The sequence below is a fragment of the Colobus angolensis genome, unplaced genomic scaffold, assembly GCF_000951035.1.
Source record: "Colobus angolensis palliatus isolate OR3802 unplaced genomic scaffold, Cang.pa_1.0 Scaffold328, whole genome shotgun sequence".
Classification (NCBI taxonomy): Eukaryota; Metazoa; Chordata; class Mammalia; order Primates; family Cercopithecidae; genus Colobus; species Colobus angolensis.
Genome location: NW_012116577.1, coordinates 1724359 through 1738672, shown reverse-complemented (window position 1 = coordinate 1738672; position 14314 = coordinate 1724359). Strand labels below are relative to the sequence as shown.

Here is a 14314-nt window from a genome sequence, read left to right as displayed (position 1 = left end):
GAGAGCCTCGGAGACGCCGCTGCCGCCAGCACAGCTGGAGACCTGAGCCGACACTAGGGGCTCTCAGCAAGCCCCACACTCTGGATGAGTCAGAGAAGTTTCGTTGTATCAGAGTAAGATGGATGAGAGCTTTGATTGTGATTGTGGTGAGCTGGAGCCACCTGATCACGAACAAAAGACATCTTCTTTAACCAACAACTGCCACGGCTTCCTGTTGAAATAAATATATAGCAACAAAGGAAGAAAAGAAGCAAAACAGAAATAGTGCTTATCAGCACCTTAGAATGATGCTGCTCAGGACCAATCCAACACTGAATGTATCTTCACTGTGAGGAGAATGTTCATAGAAGCCTGTTGTGTGCATATTTATTCACATTTTTGTTAAATGTTAAATCGTTTAGCAAGGTAATTTGAGTGTACAGTATGTCATTTCATTCCGTTTGAGTTTCTTGTTTTCTTTAAATGTCTGCAGAGTTGCTGCCCCTTTCTTGAGCTATGAGTACTGCAATCTTTTTAATTCTCAATATGAGTAGAGCTTTTTGAGCTTTAAATCTAAGGGGAACTCAACAGGCCTGTCTGGCATATGCAATGAACATCAAGAAACCATCTTGCTGTGGAAGCATAATTATTTTTCTTCTCCCTTTTTGAAAGATGTTTCCTTTTGATACCAGTTTTCCTCCTTGTTTACACAAGTTCAATTAGAAGGGAAAAGGCAATAGTAAGGGTTTCAAAATGGCAGAGAAATTTGAAAGTCTCATGAAGATTCATGGTTTTGATCTGGGTTCTAAGTGTATGGACTTAAAACAATTGGTTGTGAAGGCAATGGCTTGGTTTCTTCTGCTGTAGACAATGACTGTGACAGAAGAGTAGCCATCAAGAAAACTGCCCTTACTGATCCCTAGAGTATCAAACATGCTCTACGTGAAATCAAAATTATTAGAAGACTTGACTATAATAACACTGTGAAAGTGTTTGAAATTCTTGGTCCCAGTGGAAGCCAATTAACAGACGATGTGGGCTCTCTTACGGAACTGAACAGTGTTTACATTGCTCAGGAGTACATGGAGACAGACTTGGCTAATGTGCTGGAGCAGGGCCCTGTACTGGAAGAGCATGCCAGGCTGTTCATGTATCAGCTGCTACGGGGGCTCAAGTATATTCATTCTGCAAATGTACTGCACAGAGATCTCAAACCAGCTAATTTTTTCATCAATACTGAAGACTTGGTGCTGAAGATAGGTGACTTTGGTCTTGCATGGATCATGGATCCTCATTATTCCCAAAAGGGTCATCTTTCTGATTGGTTACTAAATGGTACAGATCTCCACATCTTTTACTTTCTCCTAATAATTACACTAAAGCCATTGACATGTGGGCTGCAGGCTGCATTCTTTGCTGAAATGCTGACTGGTAAAACCTTTTTGCACGTGCACATGAACTTGAACAGATGCAGCTCATTTTAGAATCTATTCCTGTTGTACATGAGGAAGATCATCAGGAGCTTCTCAGCATAATTCCAGTTTACATTAGAAATGACATGACTGAGTCACACAAACCTTTAACTCAGCTGCTTCCAGGAATCAGTCGAGAAGCACTGGATTTCCTGGAACAAATTTTGATATTTAGCCCCATGGATCGGTTAACAGCAGAAGAAGCGCTCTCCCATCCTTACATGAGCATATATTCTTTTCCAATGGATGAGCCAATTTCAAGCCATCCTTTTCATATTGAAGATGAAGTTGATGATATTTTGCTTATGGATGAAACTCACAGTCACATTTATAACTGGGAAAGGTACCATGATTGTCAGTTTTCAGAGCGTGATTGGCCTATACATAACAACTTTGATATTGATGAAGTTCAGCTTGATCCAAGAGCTCTGCCCGATGTCACTGATGAAGAAGAAGTACAAGATGATCCCTGAAAATATTTGGAGGGAGATCGGGAAAAGTATCTGAAGGATCCTGCTTTTGATACCAATTACTCTACTGAGGCTTGTTGGCAATACTCAGATCATCATGAAAACAAATATTGTTATCTGGAGTGTAGCCATACTTGTAACTACAAAAAGAGCTCATCATCATATTTAGATAACTTAGTTTGGAGAGAGAGTGAAGTTAACCATTACTATGAACCCAAGCTTATTATAGATCTTTCCAATTGGAAAGAACAAAGCAAAGAAAAATCTGATAAGAAAGGCAAATCAAAATGTGAAAGGAATGCATTGGTTAAAGCCCAGATAGCACTAGAGGAAGCATCACAGCAAATGGCTGGAAAAGAAAGGGAAAAGAATCAGGGATTTGAATTTGATTCCTTTATTGCAGGAACTATTCAACTTAGTTCCCAGGATGAGCCTGCTGATGTTGATAAATTAAATGACTTGAATAGCTCAGTGTCCCAACTAGAATTGAAAAGTTTGATATCAAAGTCAGTAAGCTGAGAAAAACAGGAAAAAGGAATGACAAATCTGGCTCAATTAGAAGCCTTGTACCATTCTTCTTGGGACAGCCAGTTGTGAGTGATGGGGAGGACTGCTTTCTCATAAATCAGTTTTGTGAGGTAAGGAAGGATGAACAAGTTGAGAAGGAAAACACACTAGTTACTTGGACAAGTTCTCTAGCAGGAAAGAAGATACTGAAATGCTAGAAACTGAGCCAGTAGAAGATGGGAGGCTTGGGGAGAAAGGACATGAGGAAGGATTTCTGAAGAACAGTGGGGAGTTCCTCTTTAACAAGCAGCTCCAGTCCATAGACATCCCACAGTTTCACAGTCCAGCTGGGTCACCACTTAAGTCAATACAGTCCACATTAATACCTTCTGCTATGAAATCTTCCCCTCAAATTCTCATGAAACATACAGCAGCATTCTGAAACATCTGAACTAAAATACTCAGCAGACATTTATCTTTGTATTCTTCATGAAATGTGTTTTGTCTTCTTTTATTACTAGTGTTTAAGCCATTTTTTACTTGAATCAGATGGTGTCATTTAGTAAGGATTTTATGAGTTATTGGTTTTTAAAATCAAAACTTTCTTTTTCTACATGTGAGATAGTTTTCATTTTAACTGGCATGTCATTTGCACACAAAAATAAAGACTAGAGCAAAATATTGTAACGCAGGAGGAGAAAAGAAATGCACTAAGTAAAGAACATTCTCTCATAGAAAAATGATCTGTTTTACAGGAAACAAACCTTGCCTTGAAATTTACACAGTGAGACTGTACATAATTGCATGAAAATAGCTATTTTTTTCTAACACATTTTTCATTCATGAGTATTTTCAAGTTGTTCGTACTGTACACATTTCTTAAAATACATGATACCAGCAACAAGTGAAAATGAATGCCAAATTAGGTACACATGTGTTATCTACCTCAAGGTAACAAGAGTATGTGGCAAAACATATACCACTCATAGTGCTTCACAAAATGCACTTCTATTTAGCCAGTGCTTACTGTAGTAAACTATTCTTAATAAAACTCATTCACTGTTTATAAATGTTCTGGTATGCATTCTTTATAGTAAAGTGTTAATATATCACATCTTATTTATTTTAGCAAATCAGTAAATTTTCTGTATTTAATTATAAAAATTGGCTTAGTTTTTAAAACTTATTTGCAAATACACTTTTTCCATTTGTCACTATGGTTTGTTGCCTACCTAGCTGAATCTATAATGTCAGCTTATCCTAAGGCTGTCCAGGTACTTAATTTACTTAAGTGTTCATTTCAAGTAACGTGCTCACTGTGTATAGGAATTAGTATTTTGGAGGTGCTTGATCTATCTACAAAGAAAAATTAATTGGGAATTACTTTATTATAAAATGCTCCTAGAAGACTTAATTGTGTTTGTTTTTTAAAAAAATGAATGTTAGACTTGTGTGCATGGAAGTAATTAAGGTGCATCATTATTGTAGTTTGAAAGTTGTACATGATAAGACATTTTGTTTTTACTGTATGTTTTTACTGAATGATCTATTCCCCATCCCAAGGCAAGCATGAATAAAATTAGGTTAAATGTAAAAAAAAAGAAGACATTTATGCAGCCAACAGACACATGAAAAAATGCTCATAATTACTGGTCATCAGAGAAATGAAAATCAAAAACACAATGAGATACCATCTCATGCCAATTAGAATGGTGATCATTACAAAGTCATAAAACAACAGATGCTGGAGAGGATGTGGAGAAATAGGAATGCTTTTACACTGTTGGTGGGAGTGTAAAGTAGTTCAACCTTTGTGGAAGATAGTGTGGTGATTACTCAAGAATCTAGAACTAGAAATACCATTTGACCCAACAATCCCAATTCTGGGTCTATACCCAAAGGATTATAAATCATGCTACTATAAAGACACATGCACACGTATGTTTATTACAGCACTATTCATGATAGCAAAGACTTGGAACCAACCCAAATGTCCAACTGGATAAAGAAAATGTGGCACATATGCACTATGGAATACTATGCAGCTATAAAAAAGGATGAGTTAATGTCCTTTGCAGGGACATGGATGAAGCTGGAAACCATCATTCTCAGGAAACTATCACAAGGACAGAAAACCAAACATTACATATTATCACTCATGGGTGGGAACTGAACAATAAAAACACTTGGACACAGGGCGGGGAACATCACACACCAGGGCCTTTTAGGGGGTGGGGAGCTGGGGGTGAGATAGCATTAGGAGAAACACCTAATGTAAAATGACGAGTTGATGGGTGCAGCAAACCAACATGACATATGTATACCTATGTAACAAACCTGCACATTGTGCACATGTCCCCTAGAACTTAAAGTATATATATAAAAGAAGAATGAAAGTGGTCTGCCATGGGAAACACAGAATCTAATAAAGATCAACTATGGCAATAGGGTATGAAGAAGTTAAGATGAGTCTGCACCAAAAGAAAAAAAAATCCTAAAAATTTATGTTTTGGGAAAGTATTAATTTAAACTGTACTTCCAAACCCCACTACCCTTTTCGGCCTCAAAAATATAACCTCCAGCTCTTTTCAGAAAAAACACTATGTAGTCCTTTAATGACCAGTAGTTCAAATTATCTAATCACTGACACAGAATATCTCTGATGAAGAAATGCTTTGTTTGAAATAGCTAGAAATTGACTGCCCAAGAAAGGAAACAGGTTTTTAGCAAAATGACATATAACAGTGGCATGCTATAAAGGTATGATCTATAATTTGTGAATTGTGAATGAACTAAAGTCTAGCTTAGCTCTCTAAAACTAAGGTTTAGGAAAAAGGGGTGTATATGTATGTGCCATTTGTGCTGCTCACTGAATTATTATATTAGAAGCCCACACTATATTGTATGACATCCTACCTATTACTTAGTTTTGATGTAGATATTGGTAATAAATTGATGAAACCTTATTGAGTTTCTTCCTTTTGCCTGAAATATGTTCAGTTACATTTTATTGGAATCTAAAAACTTCAAAAATTGGATAGTGTTTTATAAACTACAATCCAATTCCACATTTTAAAAATTAGCACAATGAGGAATAAAGAGGTTTTAAAATTTACATAAAGTCATATAATAGCATCATAAGGAATAGAATACATGTCTTCCAATTTGTAGTTCAACGCAATTTTCACCACCCAACAGTTTTTTCTCCTTAGAGAAAAAATTTCTCTAAGGAAATTTTTTTCCTTTCTTAAGGAAATTTGAATTCTATTAACTTCAGAGCATACAAATGTGCTTTTAAGATAATTCTCTGAAGCAAAGAACAGAAAATGAAAATAGTATAGGGTAATATAATTTCTTAGTGCAGAACTAGAAAGAAAAAAATCATTCTAGATTTTACCAGGTTTACTATTATTTATTTTGCTTTTGAAGAATTATTTTAAACTAACACTACAAATAAAATATTGCTTCACCTTTCAAGTTGGTAATAGTTGAAAAAGAATGATAATATCCAGAATAGGTAAGAATATGAAGAAACAGGCACGATCATAGTAAGAAAAAACTGGCACAAACTTTTGGAAGGGTAATTTGACAATATGTATCAAATGTCTTAAATAGTGTCTGCCTTTGCCTAGGCTATTTTGCTTGGAGAAAGTTATCTGCAATGAGTTAGCTACAGGGATGTTCATTAAAGCATCTGTCCCCAATCTTTTTGGCACCAGGGACGGGTTTTGTGGAAGACAATTTTTCCACAGACAGGTAGGAGTGGGTGGTTTTGGGACAAAACTGTTCCATCTCAGATCATCAGGCATTAGATTCTCATAAGGAACATGTAACGCAGTTCACAACAGGGCTCATGCTCCTATGAGAATCTAATGCTGATGCTGATCTGACAGGAGGTGGAGCTCAGGTGGCAATGCTAGCTCCTTGCTCACCTCCTGCTGTGACCAGGCCATGGACCAATGCAGACCTGTGGAGCCCTGCTTTAGAGCATTACTTTCAACAGCAAATCAGAAACATTTAAAATGTCCAATAATTGGAACTGACTAAAGAAATTATAGCACACAGTAAAGTCACATAATAAAGTATTTTGTAACACTAACAATAATATAGAAGTTGTAAAATGTTTAAGATAGTTTACATGAGAAAAGAACCGTTCATTTTGATTTTACGTTTATAAAAATACATTTAAAGTCAGGTTGAAAGAAAAATATACCAACTAGAAGAACAGACATAAAAATATCCTTCCACATGATACAAGACACAGACTTGTTCCTTCCTGTCTTTGGATACTGTAAATGTGAGGATATGATGTCTGGAGCTAATGGAGTCCTCTTTTAACTATAAAGTCAATTATTACTATAATTCTGAGAATGACGGAGCAGCAAGATGAAATGCACTTCATAACATTCTTGAACTTTGGAACTAATCTTGAACTTTCCATGTCTGATCTTCTCAACATATGGAATAATAAATTTCTTAATATTAAAAAATAATCCCCCACAATACCAAATACAGCCAGTTAACGTTAAGGATTATGAATATACTTTTAAAGTATATAGTTAGGACACTCTAAATTCATCTAAGTTATTTTTTAAATGGAATAATGAAAATGGCTAAATGTTTATTTTAATATCAACCAAAAGATATTTAATCCCAGTGGAAATGAATATGGGATTTCAGTTTCATCTACAGGTAACTTTAGATGGATACCTATAGCAATTTTTAAAAGTACTTTGCCCAAGAGTTTCCTCTCAGAGCAGGTCTAGATGTGTAGTGACCTGAGAATCAACTTACCCTCAGTTTTCTTTGGGTCATGGCCGTTTCTAGGGCAATTTCTCTTAATGGATCCCTGGTGATGTCAAGCATGGACGCTTTGATTGTGTCTCCCGGATATAGGCTCAACCGAGACTGCCTAAGGGCCATTTTGGCTTGCAGCTGCATCAGTTCTTCTTCTTGCCGTTTTAGCATGATCTCCTGATTAATTAAGTTGCCTTCAAAGGGTGTTTCATATTGTCTGCTATATAGAAAAGAGGAGACAGGTGAGGACTGGGAGGAAAACAATTGTTTTAAGGCTAATCAAGCAAACTTCATTTTAAGTAAGGTTGCAAGAGCTTAAACAAATTTTATTTTCCCATCTAAGAAGAATCTTTGCATTACACAGTATAGTATGAAGAAATATATAGGCCGGGCGTGGTGGCTCATGCCTGTAATCCCAGCACTTTGGGAGGTGAGGTGGGTGGATCACTTCAGTCCAGGAGTTCAAGACCAGCCTGGGCAACATGGTGAAACCCTGTCTCTACAAAAAAATACAAAAAATTCGCTGGCCAGGGTGGCACACACCCGTAGTCCTGGCTACTCAGGAGGCTGAGGCGTAGAATTGATTGAGCCTGGGGGTGAGGGGGTTGAGACTGCAGTGAGCTGGGATGGTACTACTGCACTCCACCCTGGGTGACAGAAGAAAGGAGAGGAGAGGAGACTGAGAGGGGGAGGGGAAGGAGGAGAGGGAGGAGGAAGGGGGGATGGGAGAGGGGGAAGGGGGAAAGGGAAGGAAATATGTATTTGATCTTTGTCCCCAGTTCTTGACAAAGAGCTCCTGAAACCCTTGAAGTCTCTTGGGTGTTAGGAGCCTCTTGTTCTAGTAATGAAACTCTGATCATACTACCTATATAAAACAGAATTTAGACATTACTCCCTGCTCTCCCTATCTGCTTAAGTAGCTTCATCTTTCTTCAAGGCACCATCATTATATGGCAGTATTATTATTTACTTGCTTTTTCATAGTTATTGGCTATCTCTCATTTCCCTCAAGGGACTTTCTGTGTTGTTCACAACTCTATCTCCAGTATCTAAAAGCACCTACTACATGGCAGGTGCTCAATGATTACTTGTAAAGTCAATAACTGAATGTAATTTTATGGCTCACTCTCACTTAAGGGGAGGGTCAAAGATAATAATAAGACCTTGAATGCACACATTTACACTCAAACCTGTTATTTTCATAAAATATTACAGTCTTCTAGCTAAAATTATTTTACATCAGAGCTACTAAAAGGTAGCAAAGATAATTATCACTGTTGTCTCTCCAAATATGATATCTAACCCAAACTTCTATAAAAACTGAAAAGTTTGAGACAAAAATCAAAAACAAAAGCAACTCTGTTTGGAGTTAGAAACAAAGGTTACCTCAACAAGCAGAGAGGCATAGAGGCAGTGGGAATGTACTATGGATAAACTTACTTCAAAAGCTAATATATAAAAAGGCTTAGAAATTCTCTTTGGAAACCACTTTGAATGCCCTTTTTGGTCACTGAAAGACACTTTTGATAGCTCAGAATAAAAAAATTACTCATTCTGCTGCATCTGACTCATAATTTCCTGTTAATCTCCCCCCACCCCACTATGATACAAATCAATAGCACTCTCTGGATCTGTTTTGCCATTTTATTCCAGCTAAAGGGAATGGAAACTTTTGTAAAGAAGCATGCAACATGTACAAATACAGCACTATTTATAGATTTTACAAATGTGTGACCTAAAGAAGAAAACAGGACTCCTGACTATGTACCAGTATGTTAAGGATATTATCAGAGTGTATTCTGCAAGTGAATAGGAATTTGGACAGTATTTTAAGCTAACGTGTATTTAAGTGGGTAGAAAAAAGATGGAACTAGTAAAAAGAAAGAGTTTAGCAACGTAACATTAGATAATACATACATACAGCTAACAATCTATTTCCTGAAATATTTTTCTTAAAATATTTCCTAAACCTACATCTGACTCAGATGCTATGAACACCACATGGGCTTTTTCTCCCCATAAAGTATGAAAAAAAAATACAGTTTACCCCTTAAACATAGATTTGACAAATACGGTTGCCTTAATGTTTCCTTAAATAAAATATGGAAACAATCAAAATTAAGATTCTCTCATAACCTTGACACTTTTGAGGTTCCTTATCAAGAAAATTAACATAAGGCTCCCAAAATGATTTAATTTTACTTCAATGAGTATGTTTTAAAATTTAAAAATCCAAACCAAATTGGCTGTAAATCAATTGTTTACACATATCCCAATGCTTCTTCAGGTGTTATCTCTATTTCTATTGTTTATAGTAAAAGCAAGAGTTTTCAATTGGCTAAAGTGGGCATAATAGTAACTATTCATAGGTTCCAAATTATGCATAGAGAAAAGTCACTTCTAAAACACATTCTCCCTCAATTCAACACTGAGCTTTGTGCAATTCAATATTGGTTTCTTATTGTTATTCCTACATGCTTTTGCTTCATTAGAAAAACAGAGTAAACAGACAACCTACAAAATGGGAGAAAACATTTGCAAACTATGCATCTGACAAAGGTCTAATAGCCAGCATCTATAGAGAACTTAAATTTACAAAAGAAAAACAAACAACTCCATTAAAAAGTGGGCAAAGCATATGAAAAGACACCCTCAAAATACATGCAGCCTACAAGCACTGAAAAAAGCTTCATATCACTGATCATTACAGAAATGCAAATCAGAACCACAATGAGATACCATCTCACACCAGTCAGAATGGCTATTATTAAAAAGTCAAAAAATAATATATGCTGGTGAGGTTGCAGAGAAAAGGGAACACTTACACAGTGTTGGGAGTGTAAATTAGTTCAACCATTGTGGAAAACGATATGGAGATACCTCAAAGAGCTCAAAGCAGAATGACCATTAGACTCAGCAATCCCATTACTGGGTATATACCCATAGGAATATAAATCATTCTACCATAAAGACACATACACACGAATGTTCACTGCAGCACTATTTACAATAGCAAAGACATGGAATCAACCTAAATGTTCTAAATGTTCATGAATGACAGATTGTATGAAGAAAATGTGGTACATATACACAGCAGAATACTATCCAGCCATGAAAAAGAATGAGATCATGTCTTTTGTGGGAACATGGATAGAGCTGGAGGCTATTATCCTTAGCAAACTAATGCGGGAACAGAAACAAATACCACATATTCTCACTTGTAAGTGGGAGCTAAATGACAAGAACTTCTGAACACAAAGAAGGAAACAACAGATACTGGGGTCTAATTGAGTGGGGAACGTGGGAGGAGGGAGAGGAACAGAAAAGATAACTGCTGGGTACTGGGCTTAATACCTACTTGACAAAATAGTATGTACACAAACCCCTGTGACATGTGTTTATATAACAAACCTTCACATGTACCCCCAAACCGAAAATAAATGTTAAAAAATAAAAAGAAAAACTGTGTAACATAAAGCATAGATCTTTGTCTCCTACCTCTTTGTCCAAAATTATCAAAATAGGGTCATCACAAGCACACAGTAATATAAAATGCTATTATGCAAATATAGATTGCTTTATGTAAATGAATACTTACCGGAGTTTTCTTCAAAGAAAAAAAATTATAGACTATTTTAAAAAGTACAAGAAACAAAAGAAACAACTTTAAATAAAAGTGGACCATTAGCCCAGGTTCAGTGGCTTCCACCTGTAATCTCAGCACTTTGGGAGGCTGAGGTGGGTGGATAACTTGAGGTCAGGAGTAGTTCAAGACCAGCCTGGCCAAGATGGTGAAACCCATCTCTACTAAAAATACAAAAGTTAGCTGGGCGTGGTGGCAGGCTCCTGCAATCCCAGCTACTTGGGAGGCTGAGGCAGGAGAATTGCTTGAACCTGGGAGGCAGAGGTTGCAGCGAGCCGAGATAGCGCCACTACATTCCATCTGGGCAACAAAGCGAGACTCCGTCTCAAAAAAAAGTGGACCATTAACTAAAGAATAATTTTAGTGTAAAGTATTTAATTACGTAGACTCTGAACTGTGAATAGTCTGTTTTAATCACATGGCTAGGGTTACCTGACCTATTAATAGTTTACAAGTGTGAAACAGTGTCTAGCAGAATTAATTAGCTAAGGGGCAAGTTTCTGTTTATTTCCAAGTGATTCTTTTCTATTTGGTGGCACCTGAATTAAACAAACTGAAATACAGAATTAGAAAGGATTCCCACATTTTAGAAGTAAATTCTGAAGCAACCTCTGGTTCTCTAATATATTACAAATTTGAAATTAATGTTTAGCATTAACTACATCTTTTGTTCACATAAGGGACCTGGGCATACACGACAAAGACACACATCACTGCTGACTTGACACCTTTCAGTTTAAACAACATAAATCAACACACAGCTATAATACCACCATCCTAAGCTGAGCACAAACATAATACTAACACCTTATAAGAAATTCACTAAGTATGTCACTATAAAAATGAACTCTAAATAGCCTAAATCAGGCTTTAAAAAAAATACCGCATAACCTCTTTTAAGCCTGGAAATAGTGAATAATTAACTTTTTACATAATAGGTTACTTAGTGGTAACCTACTCACTATTCATTCAGTAAATAAATACTCACTGAAAGCTTGCTGGCTGAGCCTATTCCAGCCTTTCAAGAGAGGTATTATTCTCTTAGAAATCAAGGTTTACTATCTTCTCACAGATTTTTAATCCCATGCCTTCAAATTCCTGTTATTTTATATTCATATTGATAATTTTAAAAATTAAGCACAACTATAAATAATTAGAGCAAATCATCATGATTTTAAAAGATTCCAATACTCTTTCATATAATTGATGAATTTCTGAGAACTTTTATAAAAACAAAGAGAGCTAAGGGAAATGAAGAGAAAAGGAAAATACAAAAAATAAAGGGAGAAGGATAATAATAAAAAAATTATACTTGATTCACGCCTGTAATCCCAGCACTTTGGGAGGCTAAGGCAGGTGGATCATTTGAGGTCAGGAGTTTGAGACCAGCCTCACCAATATGGTGAAACCCCATCTCTACTAAAAATTCAAAAACTAGCCAGGCACAGTGGCGCATACCTGTAATCCCAGCCAGTTGGGAGACTGAGGAAGGAGAATTGCTTGAACCTGGGAGAAGGAGGTTGCAGTGAGCCGAGATTGAGCCACTGCACTCCAGCTTATGTGACAGAGCAAGACTCCGTCTCAACAACAACAACAACAACAAAAATTATTTAATTCAAATAAAAAACAAACACTGGTCACTGAAACTGTATCATCACTACTTTTTCATGACATACCTTGGTCTCTGTGACTGGCTTTGACTTAAGGTTTCATCCACCTCTGGGAGACCACTGCTGGATTCAAACCTCTTTGAGGCTTCACTTCTTTTCACTAATTATGAATGAAAAAGAAATAATGGCACAGGTGATAGAAACATGAGAGTAATTTTATTTAAAACTCAAACACTTAGCAGACAGAGTTGTACAAATCAAATTCACAGAACAAAATTAATGACATAATGTTATTAAACTCTTTTGAGGTAAATCATGTTACTTTTAAAGACAATGAATTATTATCTCTGTAATGAAAAGGACTACATCATTATATGATGAAACTGCTATCTAGTTCTTATACTACTACTAAGTAACCAGCAGTTTTTTTTAATTTTGCAATTTTAGATAGTATTATTCTTTCTGACAATTTATATTAATATTTCAACACTATTGAAAATAATAATAATCGTGGTTTCTTACAAACAGTTTGCTTGTTTCAGATGCCTCCTACCTTGTCTGAAATCTGATTCAGAGGATATAACAGATGGACTTTCACTGGAGGTACTAAAAACATCACCATGGTAAGTTTTGTATCTTCGAACTGGTTCTAAAAGGATGAAAACACATAGATTAGAAAACAAACTCATTCGCTATTCCACATAAATCAAAATATTACTTTTAATCTTGTGGGACTAAAACATTTTATACATTGCTTTAAATTTACCAGTCGCTGGAGTGTATTCAAATAATGGGCTCCAATTTTTGAGTTGGTTGTGAGCATGGACTCTGGAGCCAGACTGCCTCAGTTTGAATCTCAGTTCTACCACTTTCTAGTGTGTGACCTCAGGAAAGTAATTTAACCTCCCCATGACTTTTCTTTTAATTCAGCCAGAAAGGGGGTATAATAATAGTGCACATCTCATAAGACTGTGAGAATTAACTGAATTAACATACGCAAAGCTTTTAGAGCGGATACTATGTAAGCATCATTATTACAGTTTTTGAATGTTTACTATGTGTAATTCTGTTAGATTCTATGAGGAATAGACACTCCAAAGACAAAACAATCTCAAAGAATTTGAAATGTGGAAGATAAATAACTCAATACTTAATTTGACACAGAATACTTAGTTCCACCAGAATAAGATAAGCATTTGGAAGGGGGTACTGCGTAGGTTTGTGCAAAGTGTGCACTGTACAAGGGGGCTGGGCCCAGGGGCAAGTGTGGACTAAAATCTAAATCTTACCTTCTAAGTATTTCCGAACCATCCCCTCTTCTTCAGCCCCACTGTTTGCATCGTTGAGCACTATTCATGTCACTCCTGAGCTACTACCTGTCTCCTAAATCCCCTTTCTGCAGTTTTGCTCCTTTGCATAATTCACATTACAGAAAGTAAACTTCCCAGAAATGAAAACCTGAGCTATTATATTTCTTAAAATCCTTGAAACTAGAGTCTTCAACATACAGTTTAAAAACTTCTTAGCTTGGTATTCAAAGCCTTTTATAAGCTGATCCTCAACTAGATTTATTTTATTTTTTAGAGACAGGGTCTCACTTTGTTGCCTAGGCTGGAGTGCAGTGGTACAATCTAGCAAGTACCTGGTACATAGCAAGCACAAAATTAATATTTTCTGAGTGAATAAATGTATATAAGTGGTACATAAAGGTCGCCGGTGATTTTTAGGAGAACTATTTTCATTGCATGAATAGGTCAGAGGCCAAATCAGAGAGAGTTAAAGAAGAACTAGATGGTAAGAATTTGAGAAAATGAGTACACAGTATTCTTTCAAGAA

General features: G+C 36.2%; 1 protein-coding gene and 1 pseudogene across 6 annotated transcripts in view; one reads left to right on the top strand and one right to left on the bottom strand.

The window, feature by feature from the left end:
- The window catches only part of PTPN13 (protein tyrosine phosphatase, non-receptor type 13 (APO-1/CD95 (Fas)-associated phosphatase)), a 226789-nt gene that overhangs the window by 94451 nt on the left and 118024 nt on the right, over positions 1 to 14314 (bottom strand). For all 5 annotated transcript variants that reach the window (XM_011951790.1, XM_011951791.1, XM_011951792.1 and 2 more), the window contains exons 8-10: positions 13032 to 13127; positions 12545 to 12638; positions 7223 to 7445 (exon numbers count right to left, since the gene is read on the bottom strand). In XM_011951790.1, coding sequence (XP_011807180.1) covers positions 7223 to 7445; positions 12545 to 12638; positions 13032 to 13127 — 413 coding nt within the window. The remainder of the gene's footprint in view (positions 1 to 7222; positions 7446 to 12544; positions 12639 to 13031; positions 13128 to 14314) is intronic.
- LOC105518702 lies at positions 733 to 4029 on the top strand (annotated as a pseudogene). The gene has a single exon (XR_001002871.1). The product of XR_001002871.1 is annotated as a mitogen-activated protein kinase 6 pseudogene (transcript).